This window comes from Stegodyphus dumicola, chromosome 12 (assembly GCF_044657685.1).
Source record: "Stegodyphus dumicola isolate Sdum_Otavi_A_Nest chromosome 12, ASM4465768v1".
In the NCBI taxonomy this organism is placed as follows: domain Eukaryota; kingdom Metazoa; phylum Arthropoda; class Arachnida; order Araneae; family Eresidae; genus Stegodyphus; species Stegodyphus dumicola.
In genome coordinates, this window is record NC_140779.1 from 69,560,987 (window position 1) to 69,584,424 (window position 23,438).

The following is a 23,438-nucleotide window of genomic DNA, read 5'->3' on the forward strand; positions in this document are numbered from 1 at the left end:
ATATTTAGTAAAAAAAATCTTCGATGCAATTGAAAACATCAATTCCTCCTCTCGTATTCACCTCCAGTGGCTCACAAAATAGAAATTCTTCTATCACCTCTTTTTCCTTCACATACATGACAAATAACAAAAGTTGGCTACAATTATCAACATCAGTTGACTCATCCAGTTGTATGCTTATTTTTAGTGGACTGATTTTTATGTCTTCAATTACTTGCATTAAAATATCTTCACTGAGATCTTGTATTCGCGATTGTATAATATCATTCGATAATGGAATCTGTTGGATTTTTTAATGTGCTACCGAATCTAAAACTATTTTAGCAATAATTAAAGGAGAAGGTTTAATCAACTCTTCAGCGATCGTGTGAGGTTTTTTTTTTTTTTCCTCCCCCCCCCACATAAATATGCCACTTGATATGACGCTTCTAATAAAGGTTTTTAAATTGCTGGTCCACACAATTTTAGGGTAGTTCCACTGGTATCAAACCAAGCCTTCTTTGACTTCAAGCTGCTCATGCTATGCGCTTTTTCGCCACCACGCAGTTGTTGAAATGCTCTAATAACTTTGATGGTTTGAGATTACTGTTTGAAAATATTTTGGAACACAAGATGCATTGCGGTCGTTGCGTGCCTTTTTTTTTTTTTTTTTTGGTTGTGCAGGTAAATCCATAACCGGCATACTTATCGTTCCATTGTCGTTTTTTTGACATAGTGGAATTCACTATAATCGATTTAATTATTTTGAAATAATATAATATATACAGGGTTGCCACGCTACCTGGAAAACCGGGAAAAGTCAGGGAATTCGAAAATTGACCAAAATATTCAGGGAAAAGTCAGGGAATTTAAGTATTTTTGTCAAAATCTGGAAAAGTCAGGGAAGTTCATACAACGATCCCGCCAAAAAAAGCGATTTTTGCGCCGACGTCGGAAGAGATAACTTTTTTGGCGAATTATGTATCACGTGAGTGTCATTCGGGTAGCTGGCATAGAGCCAATTTTCGCAGCTCCAATTTGATTGTCTTTTAGAAAGGCAAAGCAACTTTCCCGCAAGTTCCAGTATTCTCGAAAATCGCATGTGCAGTGCATGAATTAAAGAAAGTACCTGTTCTCGTATAAAACAAAATGGGTTTAATCCTAGTATACGGTACCATGGAGGTTAGAAACAAACAATATGTATTGTAAAGAAGGAAAACCTCTCTGCAACAGACGTGGCTCCGTTCCATCATAGAGGGAAACAGCTGTGCATGCTTGATATATCTGTCGCCAAAGCTCGAAACCGGTGTCGAAATTCGAAGGTCACGTTATCAAGAGTTCATAAACTGAATATCGTTTAAAATTTCTTTAACCACTTGCGAAAAAAAGACGTGCCGCACACGTCGAGATGCTTTTGTCTCAAACCGCGAGTGATGTGAACACCACGTCGATAAGCATTTATCGCAAAAATGAAAATAACGTGGTGCACACGTCGCCTAACAACGAGATTGTTTATTTCTCGAGTTACAGCTCTGGATTGCACTCGCAGATGCGGAGCGGCGTAAATGAGACACTTTACCGCTTGTTATATTGTAGCGCACGGCACCGCAACCGTGAAGTTTAGTCTTAGCGCAAGTGGTTAAACTCTAAAGGAAAAGAAAATATTTTTTGGCACAAGTAAATTAATTCATGGATTAGTTATTTTCAGGAAAAAAAAAAAAAAACTACGAAAATCCGTTTTTAAAATTATTGCGAAAAATCCAAGAAGAAACGCCCTTTGATAAAACGTTTCTTCTTGGATTTTTCGCAATAATTTAAAAACTGATTTTCGTAGTTTTCTTTTTGTCAAAGAGCGTTTCTTCTTAACACGTGTTTCTCAATTTCCTGTACACATCGCGGAGAGGGAAATTCTGGCCGCCAAGTTCTGTCGCCAAATCCCTTGGCAAAATTTGCCTCCGCATTCTAGCGGCGTAATAGCATTTTACTTGTATGGAACCTTTTCTTCTTTACATAGACGTTCTTTGGTTAGAATAATAATAAGATTTGGCGACATCATGATGCGCAGTAAACGGGTCATTTTGGTCTTGGCGACAATTTTCAAAATCGTGCCAAAGCCTTACCGTATACTAGAATTTTACCGCAAAACCTTTTTAAACCTTTTTTTTTTTTTTTTTTTCTTTTTAATAAATACCTTGCCATTTTGCAGTAAAATAAAAAATAGTAATCAGTCATCTAGGCTAGCCATGTAATATAACTATATTCGCTAAAATATCGTTGATTATTATAATTCAATTTTTAAGTAATTATTTTTATGTTATTCATATAATTTAATGTTGCTTCTTCCCTCTAAATTTATTTATTATTAGTAAATAATATTTCCAAATTTCAGGAAATTTTCTCTGGCATGATCCTGAAATTAATTATAGCAGTATAATGACATACCATCACGAAATTTAATGCACACATTTTTTCCTTATGTATGCTGCGAAATTAATATAAAATACCTCAATTTATTAAAATAGATTTCTTTCTTTCGTTTAGCTGCAGAATGTCTGCAAAAAAAGCCTTATTTTATTCCAGATTGGGAAGATTCTAATCTCAATCTTCAGTGGAGAAAACAAAAACTATTATAATTATATTTGTGTTTTCAAGTGTTAAGGTGCCTTTTAAGAACATACCTCACGCAAATTAAATTTACCTAAAATCTAACCTAACTATTTAGCATTGCGTTGTGATTTATAAGGACCGGATTAGCCTCGTGTTGAACTGGTGATGATCATGAGTATTAATTAAATAAAACATACATTTGTTATCCAATGTATATATATATCTTAAATTTTATTAAGTTTCTCAAGTGGAAAACTAAACAAAATTATCAAAGTATACCAAGAATAATTAAGAATAAATGTCCTCTGGGATTTGTTGAATAATTAAGTGAATTTGCTACACAATACAAGTAATACCATAATTAATTTACCTCTTAGCACAGCCAACGTACATTATGCGGATAGACTGGAATTTTCTTGAAACACACCTGGAAAAGTCAGGGAATTTCATTTTCCTGTTTGAGTGGCAACCCTGTATATATAATGTTCTTACGTTTGTAATATCAGTGAATCCTATTCGGCTTGAACGGGCAATTAAGAATGTATTAGTCTCAAGAGGTTTCTGGACAAGTCAGAATACACATGTCGCAGGCGCAGTAGTTGAACTCGGCGCATGTGCAAGCTGGGGTAACGTTCTCCGCTTGTATTTCCACAAAGTTTTTTTCTTTTCTCCGTCACCTAGCTGCCTGTTCGCGTTCGTTTGTAGCGTTTCATGCCTTTTCGTAGCGTAGTGTATACGCCCATCGGCACCGCCTCTTTCCTGTGTCTTTTGCCGATAAGTGAGCTAGGTGCAACCAATTTTTATGAGCTTCAGTATTGGGGAGACTATTGCAGATTTCAAATATTTTATTATAAGAAATTTAATAAATGATATTTAATAATTTTTATGGTTAGGTAGGGGCTTCTCCCGCACCCCCCCCAGTTAAGAGCCACTGTTCTAGAGTAATCAAAATAATTGTATATCATGTTAATTTTGTAATCTATTTTTGATAAATGACACTGGAAAAAAATTTGAGTTGGAATGTTAGCTACCATTAGATGTTAGGGTAATCTGGCCAGCTATGTATATTATGTTAATTTGGTAATCTAATTTTAATAAATTACGCTTGGAAAAAAAATTATTTGAAATGTTAGCTACCATTCATGTAAGTGTAATCTGGAGAGCTATCTTAATTTATGATATGCTAGGAATTTAATAAATGTTTTGATATACAGTCAAAAGTCGTTAATTCGGACACCCATAATCTGGAATGATCTATAATTCGGACCTCAAAGATTCAAACTTTCTGCGCATGCGTCGTGTTGACGGCTGAGAATATGCTTGTGCGCGTGCGCAAAATACGTTTACGAATGCGCATTTAATGTATAACGAATGATATAAGCTAAGCTAAAATTATTTAATTATCTATTTCAGTTAATGTTGCAGATTGCGTTGTTCCTTAATCTTCGAATTGGATCCGGCTTATTATTTTTTGCAGACAGTTAGAGCAATTTTATAAAACTAAGCTTGAACTTTCGATTATGTCAAACAGAATTTCTGATATATATTTATTAATATGTAAATGATGTACAAAGCGAAAGTATGTTTCGAAGTTCATTAAACAAAAAGTGGAATTGCTACAAAAAATGGATAAAGGCATATCCTTTGTTTATCTTTAATGCCGCGGCACCACGCTACGAATTGAAAGTTGATCTGTCAGCACTATTCTTATCTTCAGGGCAGATGTTTTTATTTTATTTGGCTTAAAATTCCTTATTAAATGTAGTATTTCATCTCTATGTACTCCATTTTTGATATGATTTAAATCAAATTCCTCGTCATTATAATTCCCTTCCGATAGCGAAGAAAGTGACACAGAAGTTATTGAAAACGAAAAAATTTCGATTGACAAATTAGTCGGTATTCTCGACACAGCAATTATAGGATTTGAACAGCGGAACTTTGTAACTAAACAAGAAATTATGTCTGTTTAAAGAATTAAAGAGAATGTATTATCACATAAAAAACGAAGCAACTTAAACAACTTACATTGAAAGAAATGTTTAATAAAGTAAATAAATATTAAGCTTTTTTTTTTTTTTTTTTTTTTTTTTTTTTTTGTAAATTTTGATACCCTTTAGATCATAATTGTTCTTTGTTTCATAAATTACGGTTTCATATTTTTAATTTTATAATTTCTGCATGCCATCTTACCAGATTTAAACTGATCATCTATAATCCGGAAAAATCGATAATCCGGATTCGCTGAAGTCCCGAAGAGTCCGGATTAACGACTTTTGACTGTACTCTCTTTTGTAAAAAAAGTTGAAGCGCCAAGAAGGACTTTTGCGATCGTGACGAAATTTGGTATGCAAAAACATCTTGATCGAACATGCATATGATCAGTTTCAAGGCAAATGAAGAAGAATTGGGATCATAGTGCGCAATTCGCAAAGTATAAAACCAGTAACAGAGGTGGAAAATTTATTTTTGTTGCTGCGATAGCAATTCCGTAATGAAGCAACTAAAGATACGATTACGATGATATCGAAGACCTTATGGATAACTAAACAAGTTCAAAAGTGGTCGCATTGTAGGGTTGTGTGAAGCTGTACAGACACTGCTGTGCAGAAATGTTGGCAGCAATGGTTGCTACAAGGAAATTGCCGATGAACTGAAGTTTCTGCAAGGCCAAGGAGCACAAATGCAAAGCAAAATAGGATGATTGTTCGTCGGGCCCAATCCGCCCCAACAGTATCATCATCGACTATTAACGCACTTCAGCTATGTCTATATCTCCCATGGTACCGCTCACCATCTCATGGCGCTTGTCTGAGGCAGGGTTACGCTCACCTTTCTTTGCCTTGATCCCACAACATCGGCGGAGTCGTCTGGGGTGGTGTCAGAGCCGATCATCATGGCTGCCATCAGACTGGCATTGCATAGTGTTCAGGGATGAATCCTGCTTCACTCTTGAAGCAGATGACCACCATGTTCATCTCTGGAGAGGACTTTGTTTTACAAAGGCATACAGCCATAACCCCTACAGATGCCATTAGGATGATATCGAAGACCTTACAGATAACTAAGCGACTTCCAACCTGGTCACATTGTAGGGTTGCTGGCACCTGCAATGAACAGACACTGTTATACAAAGATGTTGGCAGCAATGGTTTCTACAAGGAAATTGCCGACAAAATGAAGGTTCTGGAAGACCAAGAAGCACAAATGTGAGGTAAGATAGGACGATTGTTCGCCAGGCCCGAACCCCCCAACGATATCATTGTCGACTATTCATCGCACTACAGCCCCGTCTATACCTCCCGTAGTACCGTCCACTATCTCAGGGTGCTTATCTGAGGCGGGGTTACACTCACAGATGCCTTTAAGACATTTGCCTCTGACCCCACAACATCGGCGGAGTCATCTGGAGTGGTGTCGCAGCCAATTATCGTATCTGTCATCAGACTGGCATCGCATAGTGTTCAACGATTAATCCTGCTTCACTCTTGAAAGCAGATGACCACCGTGTTCGTGTCTGGAAGGGACGAGGCCAGCGGTCCTAATCAACCTTTGTTTTACAAAGGCATAGAGCCATAACCCCGGTGTGATGGTATTGGGCGCTATTTCTTATCACAACAGGTCATCTTTAGTCAACCTCCGTACATATTTAACATGTCAACGATATGTTGATACCATTCTGCGGCCGGTTGCATTACTTTTCATGGCACGTCATCCTGGGGCTATTTTACAAGAAGATGATGCCAGGCCACATAGCGCACGCATATCTCTGAACTGTCTCCGTACAGTTGTTCCTTGGCCAGCAAGGTTACCAGACCTTTCACTAATCGAGCATGTCTGGGGCATGGTAGGCCGCCAGATTGGGGCACCACAAAATATCGCAGATCTGGAGTGACAACTGATGAATGCCTAGTGGAATGTGCTGCAGGATGGCATTGGGAACCTGTACCTTGACAAATTCAAGCATGCATTGCCACTAGGGGTGATTCGGTGAGCCGTGAACAGTTACTATGACCTTGATTTGTTAATCATTTTATTATCTGTGCATGAGCTATACACATATTCAGTTTCATCCAAAAACAATCACTTCCTTCGTAGTGCTTCAATGTTTTTTTTTTTTTTTTTTTTTTTTTTTTGCAAAAGACTATATATTTTGTCCAGTCACTCCATTTGTTTGAGTATGGCTTTTAAAAAACGTGGAGACAAATTGTCACTGGAGTTATTTTTAATATTTTTATCAATTAAAAGGGTTTTCGCAAGATTCCCGTATATTTTACTTGTACTAATCATTTATTATAGTTATATGGATGTTTATTGATAAATTGTTTGAATAGTAGGTGCCCCAGAAAGTATTTAAACTTATTGAATTTATTATTGATGGGAAAGGGATTGATTGTTATATGAATATTTCTCCTTTGGTGTTTATGAGTTTGAATTCATGGAAAGTAAGTTGTTGTTATTGCTGGAGAGAGTTGTGAAATTATTCGAGTATTTAGTTTATATGTTTTGAAGTAATTTCTCATCCCCTTGAGAGATAGCATTCTGTTTGCCCAAGCACCAGCAAAGAATTATTCCTCTCATTTTTTGAGTTATTGTTTTATTAAGTATGAATTTGAATCTTGATTGAATTAATTGATTTTAAGGAGTTTAATAGTTTGATTTGGGTTTAGGTCAATCACCCAGTTCCTCCAACACAGTTTAGACATTTAGAGTTTCAGTTTAATTTTTTTGGAAAGATACTTTATTTTATTCTTATTTTTGTTTTTGTCCAGCACCAGTAAAAGTGAAAACAGGCACTTCAAAATATTCAAACTAAAATCTTCTGTTTAACAACAGGGTTGCTATGCTACCTGGAAAACCAGAAAAAAAAAAAAAAAAAAAAAAAAAAAAAGTCAGGAAATTAAAGTATTTTAGTCAAAATCTTGAAAAGTCAGGGAATTTCATACAGCGATCACCCCCCCCCAAGCAAGGTTTGTCCAACGTTGGAAGCGATCACTCTTTGTTGGGGGATTTTGTATCGTGTAAGCGTCATTCTTGCAGCTGGCGTATTTTTGCAGCTCCAAACAAATTTTCTAAGATGGCAAAACAAGTTTCCAGTAACCTCGAGAATGGAGAAACTCGCAAGTGCATGTGTAGTGCATGTTGTGCATGTTATTGGAAATACCTTCTCATTCTCATATAAAACCATAAAAGTATAATGTGAATCAAAAATTCGCCAAGGGATTTGGAGTTGGAACATGGCGCCTAAAATTTCGCCCTCCACAATATGTACACAAAATTGCATAACACATTAAGAAGAAACATTCTTTGAAGAAATGATTTCTTTGACTTTTCGCAATAATTTAAACTGGGATTTTCATACTTTTTTTTGCTCAAACTAACTAATCAAAGAATGAATTTACTTGTGCGAAAAAATATTTTCTTTTCCTTTAAAGTTTAAAAAAATTTTAAACGATATTTGTTTTATGAACTCTTGATAAACGTGACCCTCGAACTTGGACACCAGCTTTGAGCTTTGGTGACAGATCTTTCTGGCATGCGCAGCTGTTTTTCTTTACTTTGAGATGGAGACACTCCTGTTGCGGAGAAGTTTTCCTTCTTAATAATACATATTCTTAATATAAAACAAAATCGGTTTAATCCTAGTATACGGTACACAAGGGATTTGGTAATATTATGATGAGCAATAAACAGGTCATTTTGGTGTTGGTGACAATTTTCGAAGTCGTGCCAAGGTGGCAGGATAAAACTAAGATTTTAATAAGTGCTTTGTCATTTTGAAGCAAAATAAAAAAATAGTAATCACTCATATAGGCTACATTTAATATAACTATATTCGTCAAAATATTGATTATTGTAATTCAATTTTTAAGTAATTAATGTTATTCGTACCATTTAATGTAGCTTCTTCCCTCTAAATTTATTTATCATTAGATAATAATACTTCCAAATTTCAGGTAATTTTCTCTGGCATAATCCTGAAATTAATTCTAGCAGTATGATGACATACTATCACAAAATACCTGAATTTATTTTAAAATATCATTAAATATAGTTCTATCTTTTGTTTAGCTGAATGTCAGCAAAAAAAGACATTTTTTAATCCAGATTGAGCAGATTCTATTCTCGGTCTTCAGTGGAGAAGATGACAACTATTATATTTATAATAGTAATTCTTTGGGGATTATTTTATATATATATATATATATATATATATATATATATATATTATAGGCAAATCTTGTGTAATTGGCAAATTTTTGTGTTTTCAAGTGCTACCATAATTAATTTACCTCTCAGCACAACCTACGCGCATTACGCGGTTAGACTGGAATTTTCTCAAAACACACCTGGAAAAGTCAGGGAATTTCCTTCTCCTGATTGAGTGGCAACCCTGTAACAAGTACCATATACAGTCAAAAGTCGTTAATTCGGACACCCATAATTCGGAATGATCTATAATCCGGACATCAAAACTAAAAACTTTCTGCGCATGCGCCGCGTTGACACATGCGCAGAGGCGTTCACGCGTGCACGTAAGACCTTTTACGACTGCGCATATGAGTGTGCGCAAGTGCAGAATACGTTTTCGCGTGCGCATTTTATGTATAATGGACGTATAAGCTAAAATTATCTAATTATCTATTTCAGTTAATGTTGATGATTGCGTTGTTCCTTAATTTTCGAATTGCATCCGGCTTATTATTTTTTGCAGACTGTAAGAGCAATTTTATAAAAGTAAGCTTAAACTTTCGATTATATCAAATAGAATTTCCGATATATATTTGTTAATATGTAAAGGATCTAAAGCGAAAGTATGTTTTGAAATCCGAAATCTGTTTATCAATTTCACGTTGCTCGGCGGCGGGCGCGTAATGAATTGGAAGTTGATTTGTCAGCACTATCCTTATCTTCAGCGCAGATGTTTTTATTTTATTTGGCTTATAATTCCTTACCAAATGTAGTATTTCATCTCGATATGCTCCGTCTTTGATATGATTTAAAACAAGTTCCTCGTCATTATAATTCACTTCCGATAGCGAAGAAAAGTGACAGATGTTATTGAAAACAAAAAAATTTCGATTGACAAATTAGTCGGTGTTCTTGACACAGCAATTATAGGACTTGAACGGCGGAACTTTGTAACTGAACAAGAAATTATGTCTGTTTAATAGAATTAAAGAGAAAGTATTATCACATGAAACGAAGCAAAACTTAAACAACTTACATTGAAAGAAATGTTTAATAAAGTAAACAAATAAATATTAGGTTTTTTTTTTTTTTTTGCAAATTTTGATACCCTTTAGATCATAATTGTTCTTTATTTCATAAATTACGGTTTCATATTTTTAATTTTAGAATTTCTGCATGCCATTTTACGAGATTTAAACTGATGATCGATAATCCGGAATCGCCGAAGTCCCGACGAGTCCGGATTAACGACTTTTGACTGTATATGTTTTTTATAGATGATGCCTACTTTCTTTTGATTTATATGCATAAATTTGTGTAGGGAAGTTTCTGTGGACAAGAGTTTATAAACTTCTTTTGTTTTCTGCTTTTGTTTAATTTTTTAAATTTTAATTCTTGTTTTTTAATTGCTAATTTCTCGGGATTCCACTTGTTTGAATTTCTTTTTGGTGGTTCACCGCATTTGGTATTGCTTTGGCTTTTACTCTTGCCAACATGGATGACGAAACACGAATTGAATGATTGAAGAGTTAGGTTTGGAGGCAACTTCCCCTTGATAAGTCTGTCTCCTACCTGCTCAACAATCATTCACTTATGCATTTTTCTAAATAATTTTTTAGGATTAAAAAATTTTTAGAATTTTATATTTATTCATGAATTTGATACGTGCACTTGATTTACATATGCTCTCAGAATTTAAATGATATTGTAGATTAGTTCGCAACAAAATTAATCATTTATTTGTTTGCATTAATTTAAATCAACTTTAAATTTGCTTGTTACGAATAGAGAGTGTTTGTTAAATTCAAATTTCATTCCTTGCAACAATGACGCAAGAGAATTATTTAAAACTAAGTTTAACTTTATTCGTTTGAAGTATATATATATTTAAATTTTAACAAACATGTATATACACTCATGTCCAAAATTATGTTTACATGCATAAATTCACAGATTTCTCAGAGACTATGACTTATAATTTAATGAATTTTTGTGGAATCATACATAACATGATGACACATAAATGCAAAAGAACAAATTAAAGATCACCTCATATGATATAAAATTGTAGCATGAAACAATAAAAATGGTAATACAGTGTGACAAAGAGAGTTAAGAAAAAAAGGAATGATTCAGAAAAAGAATTAAGTCTTACGAATTTAATATGGAATATGAATTCCCCTGACTTGTACACACATATCACAACGTGTTGTAAGGCTGGAAATAACGTTGTTAACCACAGTTTGGGGAATTAATCTCCACTCTTCCAGCAATGCCGTCTTCAGAGCATTTACATCTCTAGGAGGAGGATGTATACGTGCAATTGCTCTTCCAAGGTAGTCCCATAAGTTCTCTATCGGGTTAAGGTCAGGAGAGTTTGGTGGCCAAGACATTCGCTTAATGTCTTCACTTTCAAGGAATTCATCAACGAGGTTTGCTCGATATGGATGGGCATTATCATCCATAAATAAAAAGTCAGGTCCATATGCACCCCTGAAAAGTCTTACATAAGGATCTAAGACCTCATCTCGATATATCTGGCCTGTCACAGATCCGCTGCTGAACACGTGTAGGGGCGTACGTCCATCGATCATTATTCCACCCCATACCATCACACCTCCACTACCGAAATGGTCACGTTCCATAATGTTCGAGGGATCATTTTGTGTTCCTGACTCCCTCCAGATGTAAACACGTTTAGAATCACCAGTTAAACTAAACCGCGACTCATCAGTAAAGAGAACATGGGACTATTGATGTTCAGTCCAGTTTTGATGTTCTTTACACCAATTAAAGCGATCCCTCTTTTTCTGTGAAGACAGTAAAACACATACCATTGGCTTTCTGGCATAAAGGCCTTTTTCATTAAGCCTTCTGTATATTTTTTGCCTTGATGCAACAGTTCCAGTGGCGGCTGCAAGCTCTGAACTTAACTGGCGAGCAGTAGCCTTTCTGTTACGACGGGCAGTTAATGCCAGATACCGATCTTCAGAAGCAGTTATCATTCGTTTCCGACCTTGTCCAAGCCTCCTTACAACACTTCCATCATTTTGAAACTGTTTCCATAGCTTAGAGACTGTCTGTCTTGAAATATTCAGACATGTGGCTGTTTCCATGATTGACTGCCCTGCTTCTAAACGGACGATGATTCGCTACTTTACAGATTCTTCCAAATGATACTTCGAAGCCATAACAAACCGCTTTGAGTCCCTACACACTGAAATCAAACGCTATGTTGCAGAAATTCACTTAAATATTCAGTTTGCGCAAAGCGCTTGATTCACCCTTGGATGGCGTAACGCCTAGATTTGCATATCATAAAACGTTTGATTACTTTTGATTGGATAATGCTATTTAGGCTTGGTTTTCACACATTCCCTGCAAATACGGATCACATTGATTCGATATTTCATTGAATATCATCATTTTTGGGTATGTAAAGATAATTTTGGACATGAGGTACGTAAAAAGCAAATTTAAAGTTAAAATAATTTTTTAAAAAATTTAAAAAATGTGCAAACATATAAAAGATATAAAAGATTTAATTTTCGAACTAATCTACAATATCATTTAAATTCAGATAGCATAAGTAAATCAAGTGCAAAACCAAACCATGAAAATAAATTCACCAATTTAGCAAATTAAAATTAATCTTTTTTTTTTTTTTTTTAAATGCATAAGTGAATGACTGTTGAGCAGGTAGGAGACAGACTTATCAAGGGGAAGTTGCCTTTAACCTAACTCTACAATCATTCAATTCGTGTTTCGTCATTCATGCAGGCGAGGATAAAAGTCAAAACCAAAAGTAAATACATAGTGAAGAATGTCCAAAAAGAAATACCAATAAAGTGGTACCTTGAGAAATTAGCAATTAAAATAAAGGTCTAAAAGGAAAATGCCAATAATGAAGTATTTTGAGAATTAAGCAATGTAAAGTCTAGTATTAAATAGACTGCATAACCACTGCTGATTTTTTTAGCTATGTCTCGTTAAGTCATTTTAATTTAAACCTACATCCCTTATACAGTAAATTCGTTAATTCAGAAACCCATAATCCGGACCTCAAAGCTAAAAACTTTCTGCGCATACGCCGCGTTGACACATGCGCATAGGCGTTTACGCGTGCGTGTAAGACCTTTACAACTGTGCATATGCGTGTGCGCAAACGCAGAGTACGTTTTTGCGTGCGCGTTTTATGTATAACGGATGGTATAAGCTAAAATTATCTAATTATCTATTTCAGTTAATGTTGATGATTGCGTTGTTCCTTAATTTTCGAATTGGATCCGGCTTATTATTTTTTGCAGACTGTAAGAGCAATACTATAAAAGTAAACTTGAACTTTCGATTATGTCAAATAGAATTTCCGATGCTGGAGCTCCCAAAGTATCTACAAAATGAAAGTATGTTTCAATGTCCATCAAACAAAAAGTGGAATTGCTGCAAAAAATGGATAAAGACATGAAGAAATGTGAAAGAGAGGTTAGTGAAAACGAAAAAATTTCGATTGACAAATTAGTCGGTAGTCTCGGCACAGCAATTATGAGACTTGAACAGCGGAATTTTATAACTGAACAAGAAATTATGTCTGTTTATAGAATTAAAGAGAAAGTATTATCACATAAAACGAAGCAACTTAAACAACTTGCATTGAAAGTAATTTTTAATGATACCCTATAGATCATAATTGTTCTTTATTTCATAAATTACGGTTTCATGTTTTTAATTTTAGAATTTCTGCATGCCATCTTACGAGATTTAAACTGATGATCTATAATCCGGAATAATCCAGAATTGCCGAAGTCCCGAGTCCGGATTAACGACTTTTTACTGTACTGGTTACTGTCATGGCTGAAAACAATTAGGTAGTACCCCAGTAAAATATTGTATTTAATTAGGTAGCTTGCCTTTCATTCTAATGAAAATCAAATGAATTTTAATCAGAACCATACTCTTGTCAAATATTCACTCACTTTATTATTATTTTTAATTTCTCCTTAAAGGTGAGTTCTTATTTTTAAGTGAAGAAAAAACATAATTAAATATTTATGAATATTTCTCTTTCTTTAAAAGATATTATCTTCTTTTAATAGGTTATCATGGCTACTAACAGGATTGATATTTTAGATCCAGCACTTCTGAGACCAGGCAGAATTGACAGGAAAATTGAATTTCCTCCTCCAAATGAAGAAGTACTTTTATATTTATTTGTATCTTCTTAACATTCTTAAAAAGTAAAGGAGTGATTAACTTGTTTGATATATTTTATACGGATTCTATTTATTGTTTTATCAGGCATTCTATATTATTATTTAGACTAAATCAGATAGAGTGAGCTTTTAAAGTATAATTAAAATATCTAGAATAGTTTTTTAACTCGGTTCTAGTTCCCCCCTCCCTAAAATTGTACAACATTAAATTCTTAATAGTTGTATTCTACAAGGTATGGCTATTAATTTTCAGGACTGCTCTAATAACACCACAACAGATGATATTAAAAAAGTAACATTTTAATATGTTTCGAAGTAATCCCCATCTGCCATAATACAAGTTTATTTAGCATTTTCTGATATTCTGTAATCCATTATTTTTAAAGCTTTTTTTCCAGTTAATTATTATTATTTTAAACATTTAAAAATTTACTTAAAGATTAGTGTAGCCTCTGCCACAAAAGATTACTATGTGGCATTTTAGCTGAATCAGATCAAATCATATTTGTATGTTGTATACTCATGCACATATATGTTTGTGGTTAAGTGATATGTATATCACTTCTATATATGCAACATAAATTGAAGTGATATATATATATCACACACACTGCCCAACATAGAAAATGCAGTATCATGAAGATTCAGCCATATAAATATGCAAATTTCAGGGAATGTTTAGCGTAACAAGTCAGCCGGATAATTTAAGATCTAAGTTGGTCATGTAATTGTAGCATGAGATAAAAGTAAATGAAGAAAGTTGATGGTACAGTAAACTCTTTTGTTCTTAGATGAATTAACAATAAAAATTTGAAGAAGTTGAGTACTAAATCATTGATTATGCTATTTAAATTATTTTTTGAATTTGATTAAATTTTGAATGATTTCAGCGGTATTGCTTTTTAAAATTTTAGATATTGTTCCTAATCTAAGAAAATAGACTTTTAAAGGAGTCTATATTTTACACTATAGCATGCTTTACCCATATAGATTAAACTCATGAATAAATAATAAGTCTAATGCTACAATTTATGAACAATTCAGAGTTTCCAGAAGAAGGAAAAGAAAGAGAGAAACAGAAAAAAAAAAAAAAAAAAAAAGCAAGAAAGTAAAAGCATCTGTAAATATTTCTCTACTACAATGAAAATACCAGAATATAGTTGTTCAGCCTCATTTTGAGAAGACTATTACCGACAAATTTTATTAATTTCCTCACAAACATCTGCTTATCATTCTGCCATGCTCTTTGCCTGCAAATTAATAGTTTTCCCAATGGTAAGTTCTTTAATACACTTATGTAACCTCTATCTATTTTTTAAAGAGTACAAGTTTTTAAAAACCTTTCAGAAGATTTCAATAAATTTCCTCATACATTTAGGAATATAGTTGATATAATTACATAATCTTATTGAAATTAGCAACATGTAGCCCAACTGTACAACTAAGATCAATGATAATCTATTAATTCTTGACTAGAATTCTAGAACTTGAGCAGAATGTTGACATAATTGCACCATTTGGAACGGTATCACAAGGAAGAATATCGTTTCTTGTGTCATATTGTTGTGGGAGATTAAACATGGTGATATCATTTTGAGCCAGAGAGCAAGCATCAGAATCAACAACGGAAGCACTTGGATTCAGTCCTACTGAAATAATCCAAAGCAGTGCACGTCAGCTCCGGGAAAGTCATGCTGATCTTTTTCTTTGACTGCAATGGCCCTCTGCTCTTTGATTTTCTGGAACATGGCACCATAATTAACACACAGTGGTACGTGGAAACTGCAAAATTTAAAGCGTTCCATCAAATCCAAACACCGAGGAATGCTGATGGAGAGCATCATTCTGTTGCAGAATAATGCCAATATGTTGCCACTGTTGTTAAGGCTACGCTGCAAAAGTTTCGTTGGGAAACTCCTAAGCTGTCGTACAGTCCAGATATCTCCTCTTGCAATTTCGATATTTTTGAAGCCCTGAAGGAAGACATTCATGGCCATTGATTTGTTTCAGACAAAGAGGTGCGTGACTTGCTGCAATCATGGTTCCTTAGGCAACCGAAAAAAAATTTTCTTATGGCATTGACCGTCTTGTCTCGCAATTGAATAAATGTATTAACAGTTGTGGTGATTACTTTTAAAGTAATAAAAACTTTACTTATTGTTTTCCACATCTATCTTGTTTTCATTTGACTGCCTGTTATAAATTCAGTTGGCTTAACCATGAGCATCTGAATAAGGATTAAACCATAATTCGGATTTGGCATTTGAGTCCATATACCAAACCAGTCAATTAATAATTAAAACTTGACTAATTTTGAAATCTTCTTAAAATTACTTAAGTTTTATGTACAAAATTAGCAGATTGAACACAGTTGAGCAACAACAGCATCCAATGGACCATATTGTAATCCATATTTTTGTAATCAAGAAAAGCTGAAAGATTGCATGATTGCAACTTTTAGATTATCAGAATTGAGACCACAATAAAGTCTATAAATGCTAGGATATCCTCTTTGAGGCTTCTGAACCAGTGCGCAGTCAATATTATCAGTTTCCATATTTGAAATGAGCTGTTGTATCACAGCTGCACACACTTCAGAACTTGCTCATCTGAACTAACCATAATCAATTCGATATTGAATTGTTCATAGGATTACAGAGTTGCCAACTCTCCCGATTTTCGACCGCTCTCCCGCCAACCCGATTTACAATATATTTCTCCCGACTTTTTCTTATTCTTAATATTTCTCACGATTTTTATGGAACTTGGCTTAATACTTCGTTATATGAACCAAAAAAAAAGTTATTTTTCTCTAGATTATATCTAAAATGAAACCTTGCGAATCAGATGAGAATTTCTGCTTTGTGATCGACAGCATACGTATTCAGAAACTTCGTTCTCCAGTTGTCCAATGGGCATCGAGCTCCACTGCGTGTCATCTGGCATATATTAGCCAATGAGCACAAAGCAAGCTCAAGGCCGTTGGCCGTTCTTTGGATGTTCTTTCGCTATTTTGTTCATCTTGTCCTGAGTTGTGTGAGTACACGTGCCTTTAGGAAATAGTTTTAGAAATTATCGTCTTTTGATATGTCTGCGAGAAAGGTGAAATACTCGTGCACGTTTCAAAAATCATACACAGTTGACTTTCCTTCCATTATTTCTTCAAGGAAATGTAATAAATTTGCGAGGTGTACCATCTGTCGTTGCGATTTTTCGATTTCGCTTGGTGGAAGGGCAGATGTTCTCAAACATTTGCGTACACAAAAACACAAGGACAACATGAGTTGTTTTGAAAAAACGAAAAATTAAATTTTTCTTCGGAAACAAAAGACCAAAAAGTGATTAATGCAGAATGTCTGTTCTCTGCCTTTTTACTGGAGCACAACCTGCCACTGAATGCATCGGATCACGCTGCAGCTTTATTTAGAAAATTATTTCCCGATAGTGAAATCGCTAAGAAATACTCAAGTGCAAGGACCAAAACAGGTGCAATTGTTAAAGAAATGGGTTTGAAAAATAAATCTTCAGTTATTGATTGCATTAAAACAGCTCCGTTCTGCCTCTCTAAGGATGGAAGAAATAATACCAATTCAAAACTGTATCCAATTGTTGTTTCTTTTTTTAATCCAGAGTCTTCAGAAATTGAGTGCAGTTTACTTTCTGTCCCCACTTTAGAAGGACATTCGACAGGCTTTAATATAGCACAGCTAATTATTAAAACTTTAAAATAAAATGCAGTCTCTCTGGATAATTGCTTAGCGCTTGGTGTCGATAATGCACCAGTAATGGTAGGCTTGAAGGCTGGTGTTGCAGGCATCTTAAGAAAGGCAAATTCAGATTTGCAGATTATGAGGTGCACCTGTCACCTCTTAAATTTAGCAGCTGAAAAAGGGGCAGCTTCTTTACCATTAAATGTGGATGAACACATTGTTGATATTTATTATTATCTTGAAAGGAGTTCTAAAAGAAAGGAAAAATTTAAACAGTTCCAACAGCTGCATAATACTGAAATGAGAAAAATTTTGATTTTTTGTAATTTCTGCATCATTCAGCAATTCAACTGGCAGTTGTCAAAATAATACTGCAAAATATAAGCGTAAAGCTGATACAAATTTCTCTCAAAATAAAAGAAAAAATTGCTCAACACACGAAACATTTTCCGATTACTGTAAGTTTATCTTGTGAAGAACAAATATTTGTTTTTTTCTTCGGACCTTAACAAAGCTTTTTGCTTTTTTTTTTTTTTTTTTTTTTTTTTTTTTTTTTTTTTTTTTTACAATTCATTTTGCCATCATTCGATGTTCTGAACACAATTCTACAAAGCAGAATTCCATTAATTCATGTTTTGCAAACGATGATTTATGATCTGTTTAAAGACATTTTATCAAAGTTTGTAAAACCAATCTTTGTTTTGTTTTCTAATTCTATATATGATGTAATTTATGGTCAAATAGAAAATCAGATGAAGATTTGGTAACAGGAGCTGCAACTAAAAAAGTAGTGGAAGACCTTTCTGATTAAGACAAAAATAAGTTTTATATCCATTTTAGAAGTTACTTCTGCCGAGTATGTGATTGCATACTTCATAAATTTCCAATCAACGATTAAATGATTTTGCATGCTAACGTTACAGATGTTTCTGCTCTAGTAAATGCATCTTTTTCTGATACAGTCAAAAGTCGTTATTTCGGACACCCATAATCCGGACCTCAAAGCTAAAAACTTTCTGCGCATGAGCCGCGTTGGCACATGCGCACAGGCGTTTTATGCGTGCGCATAAGGCCTTGACTACTGCGCATATGCGTGTGCGCAAGTGCAGAATATGTTTCAGCCTGCACGTTTAATGTATAACGGACGGTGTAAGCTAAAATTATCTAATTATCTATTTCACTTAATGTTAATGATTGCATTGTTCCTTAATCTTCAAAGTGGATCCCGCTTATTATTTTTTGCAGACTGTAAGAGCAATTTTATAAAAGTAAACTTGAACTTTCGATTATGTCAAATAGAATTTCCGATGCTGGAACTTTCAAAGGATCTACAAAACGAAAGTATGTTTCGATGTCCAACAAACAAAAAGTGGAATTGCTGCCAAAAATGGAGAAAGACATGAAGAATGTGACAGAGAGGTTAGTGAAAATGAAAAAATTTCGATTGACAAGTTAGTCGGTATTCTCGTCACAGCAATTAACGGGACTTGAACAGCGGAACTTTGTAACTGAACAAGAAATTATGTCTGTTTATAGAATTAAAGAGAAAGTATTATCACATAAAATGAAGCAACTTAAACAACTTACATTGAAAGAAATGTTTAATAAAGTAAACAAATAAATATTAAGCTTTTTTTTTTGTGTAAATTTTGATACCCTTTAGATCATAATTGTTCTTTATTTCATAAATTACGGTTTCATATTTTTAATTTTAGAATTTCTGCATGCCATCTTACGAGATTTAAACTGATGATCTATAATCTGGAAAAATCGATAATCCGGAATCGCCGAAGTCCCGACGAGTCCGGATTAACGACTTTTGACTGTATAAGATATTTCTCGAATATATTTCCAGTCTTATTTCATTTAGTCATGAAAGGTGATGTTATAACTGAAAAATTGCAGTAGTAATTTCGCAGTTAACAATTAGAAAACTTGGATGAAGTTATAAAATCAGCTAGGATTGACACCCAGTGGAGGTTAATTGGAAAATTGAAAGGTGCTGATGGAATTTTAAAATATAGTGAACTCTCTAGAATTATGTTGGCCATCTTGACAGTTCCCCATAGTAATGCAGAGTGTGAGAGGATTTTCAGTGTTGTTGCGAAAACGAGGACTAAATTTAGATTTAATATTAGTGATGACACATTAGAAAAACTTTTATTAGCGAAAGCAGGCCTACATGGCAATTGCTATGAACTTATTAAGTTTCTTTCTTAACGAGAGCAAAATCTGCCACTGTCCATAACATTTGTATAAAAACTGATTAAAGTGCCTTTTTTTTTTTTTTTTAATGATGAAAGTAATAAAAATGTTTTTTATGTCTAAGGTATTTTTGTTTTGCTTGCATTTAAGACTTAGTAACTATTTAAAGTTAATTCATTATTAAAAACTATATTTTTATCATTTAAAAAGTCTTTTTAACATTGTGAAAAATCTCCTGATTTTTGAGTGTCATAGGTTGGCAAGTATGGGATTAGGACAGCACTCTGAAAAGGGTTTGTAATTAAAATTAACTTTTCTATGTATGTTACAGTGAAAAGTCCGAAATTCGAACTCGTCAGGACTTCAGCAATTCCGGATTTGGGATTTTTCCGGATAATAAGATCAGCAGTTTAAATCTAGTAAGATGGCATGTAGAAATTATAAAATTAAAAATATGAAATTGCGGTTTATGAAATAATGAAGTATTTATGGTCTAAAGGGTATCATAATTTACAAAAAAAAAAAAAAAAAAAAAAAAGCTTAAAATTTATTTATTTACCTTATTAAACATTTCTTTCAATGTAAGTTTTAAGTTCCTTCGTTTTTTGTGCTAATACTTTCTCTTTAATTCTGTAGGCTGACATAATCTCTTTTATAGTTACATTGTTGAAGTCTTGTAATTAATATTTCAAGAATTCCGACTAACTTGTCAGTCGAAATTTTCTCGTTTTCAGTAACTTCTCTGTCACTTTCTTCATTATCGGTATTTTCTGGATCTAGAACCATACTACAGATTTCGCCATTCATAACATAAAAACTTCTTTTATTTCATCTTCATTTATTACCACTTCTCCACATTTCTTTACAAAATCCACCTTTGTTTATTACGTTTGTTGGAAAATTTCACCTTTGTTTTGCAATATCCGAAAACCTTTAAAATTAGCGGCTATCATCATCAAATTTAGCTATCCTTCACTATACATATTTGTCTATGCATCATGAGCTTGGCGACTAACGACAAGTTGTTCCATTAAATTTTATCTTGCATCTATCGTGCATTGAGACAATTAAGCCTGATTGAATTAGTTTAGTTATTTATTATACTTATGTCTATTTCTTGTACATGCTTAAGGCTTATCAGAGTTCTGAATAAATAAATTCCTACATGTACTTAAGCCTTTTTGAGGGCAGGTGCTAGATGTCTTACCACCTAATGCAGTCTATGTGGGTCCAAAATTCTGCAGCTGTATGAGCCCTAGCGCTGGTTCTGGGTGAATAACAAATCAGTTATTCTTAATTCAAATAACCCTAAATGTAATCTTCGGGTCTATGAGTATCATCAACAAAATCTATTTTTAGCATATGAAAAGAAATTTTTGGTAAATTTTTCCTCGTTAAAATTTTTTAGCTCATTTAACTTAAATCTGTAAATAGCGCCAAGTGATAAAAACACTCATCATCAACATAAAAGGTTACCATACTCCTTTATTATTCAATTACTAACATAAAAAAATTGTTTGGGCATCGCTACATGAGTCATTACTCAAGTTGTTATGTTTTGATAAACATGCGGTGATAAAAAGAAAGTATAATAAATAATGATTCGACAGGGTGGCGTCAAGTCAACCATGTCTCTACTATGTGAAATGTTTCGGTTTGAGATGTGTGCTAAAGCACATACGCAGCAACGGAGCCATATTACTGATGGTACAAATTTATACAAAAATGATTGTTTCTTCAATAACAAGCTATTTTATTTAGTGTCAAAGTGAAATTAAGAATAGCGACTCTCCAGATGTTATGCGTGGAGGGGGGAATTAAATGTGCATGCGTAAAGCCTAAGAGAAAAATCTTCGTTGGTGGTTTTGAGATCTGCATTTTAGATCTTTCTGCATTTCGAACTTTGTACTGTATTTGTTTCATGATTGAAATGTATACAGTTAGTACAAACTGCAGTGTTTGTCTTCGAACAATATTTCACTTAATGTTCTCTAGAACAGTTAAAAGAAGTTGGTTCACTAGATTTGATGTGATGGTTATACCCAGACACTTAAAAAATCTGTTGATGATAAGAAAATCACCTACAGAGAATAGATTTACTAATCTTTGGGTGCATTTCAATCACAACTTGCCTTATACGCTGAAAGTTTTTTTAAGTAAAATGATTCCTACCTATACTCGTATTTCATCAGGTTCAACAACTTCAGTATTTTGTTCAAAAAAATCACTTTCATAAGATCTTAATTAGGTATTTTGTTTGTCTTATTTCGTAGAAAGATAACTGGATTGCATTTTGGCAAAGATGTATTTAGTTCTGGAAATTTTTCCTTAATCTCGTCTAGAAGTCTATAACGATCATTTTCAGAAAAATTCTTAACTAAAACTTTATTTCTTTCAATATTTTTCAAATTACATAATCAAGCTTAGGTTCTAATGGATATATTTTTAGTTTAATCCTAACTTCGTCAGAAATGCAGTTTAAAAAGTCCACAACCAAAAAAAAAAAAAAAAAAAAAGATAGAACTCATTATTTGTGACATCAGATGGCACCACAATATTAGCATAACTTGACCTTGAAATGGCATCTTTCGAACTCTTCTTTACAACCGTCCAAAAGAGTAACAGCTTTGATTCATTCAAAGCTGTTACTCTTCAAAAATCATATAAATAGAAGAATTCAATTCACTCAGAGCTTATCTGACCTCCTCTTGCATCTGTCGATTCATATTACATTTAGACTGAAGTGCTGAGTCAATAATTTTGCAGTGGTTTTCAAGTGCTTTGTAAAACACACAATCTTCCATAGCAGCCGTAGTGGGATTTCAGGCAATTTTATGTTACAGAAAGTTTACTTTTATTATATACTGATGCACAACCATATTTAACTTTTGTAATTTAAGTACTGAAAGAATATATTTAATTCTTTTTAAACCTTCATCAATATTTAGCTTTTTGTAAACACTGCAGTAGTCATTGTAGAGGTGTCTTGGCATTTATTTATTTCGTTGACGTTTTCTAATTTCACCTCTAACTCAATTGAATTCGTTGACGTTTTCTAATTTCATCTCTAACTCAATTGAACTTGACTTGAAATTCCTTGAATTATTCATAAACATCTCCTTTTTTTTTATAATTTTTTCCTTAATAATGGCTCTTTGGCGATTTGATTATGTTAATTTGTTTTATTTTTGCAGCTTTAAAAGGGCACTGATCTTAGTCCTTGACGGACCACTTCTTATTGACTATTTGCTTCAAAGAACATGCAGTTTTTCCCTCCCAAGTCTATTATTAAAAAATGCTGCTAGAGGGCCATGGATGCATAGATGTTGCTAATGACATAATACTATTTTTTTCTGACTGTTGGTATGGATATTGGGCATCCTATATTTTGTACTATACTATTAACAAGAATACTTTTGTCTGCAGAGGAGAAGAAAAAAATTTTCTTAAACTTTGACCTTGACCTGACAATCATGCTATTGTGATGGAAACATGATCTTCAAAAGGATGAAATGCGAATTTCATAAAGGTCATG

General features: G+C 33.7%; 1 protein-coding gene across 1 annotated transcript in view; it reads left to right on the forward strand.

Annotated features, from left to right (window-relative positions):
• Positions 1–23,438, forward strand: part of Rpt6 (26S proteasome regulatory subunit Rpt6) — a 59,547-nt gene that overhangs the window by 21,707 nt on the left and 14,402 nt on the right. Inside the window, exon 9 of the mRNA XM_085806537.1 lies at positions 13,872–13,970. Within this exon, the coding sequence (XP_085662663.1) occupies positions 13,872–13,970 (99 nt within the window). The remainder of the gene's footprint in view (positions 1–13,871; positions 13,971–23,438) is intronic.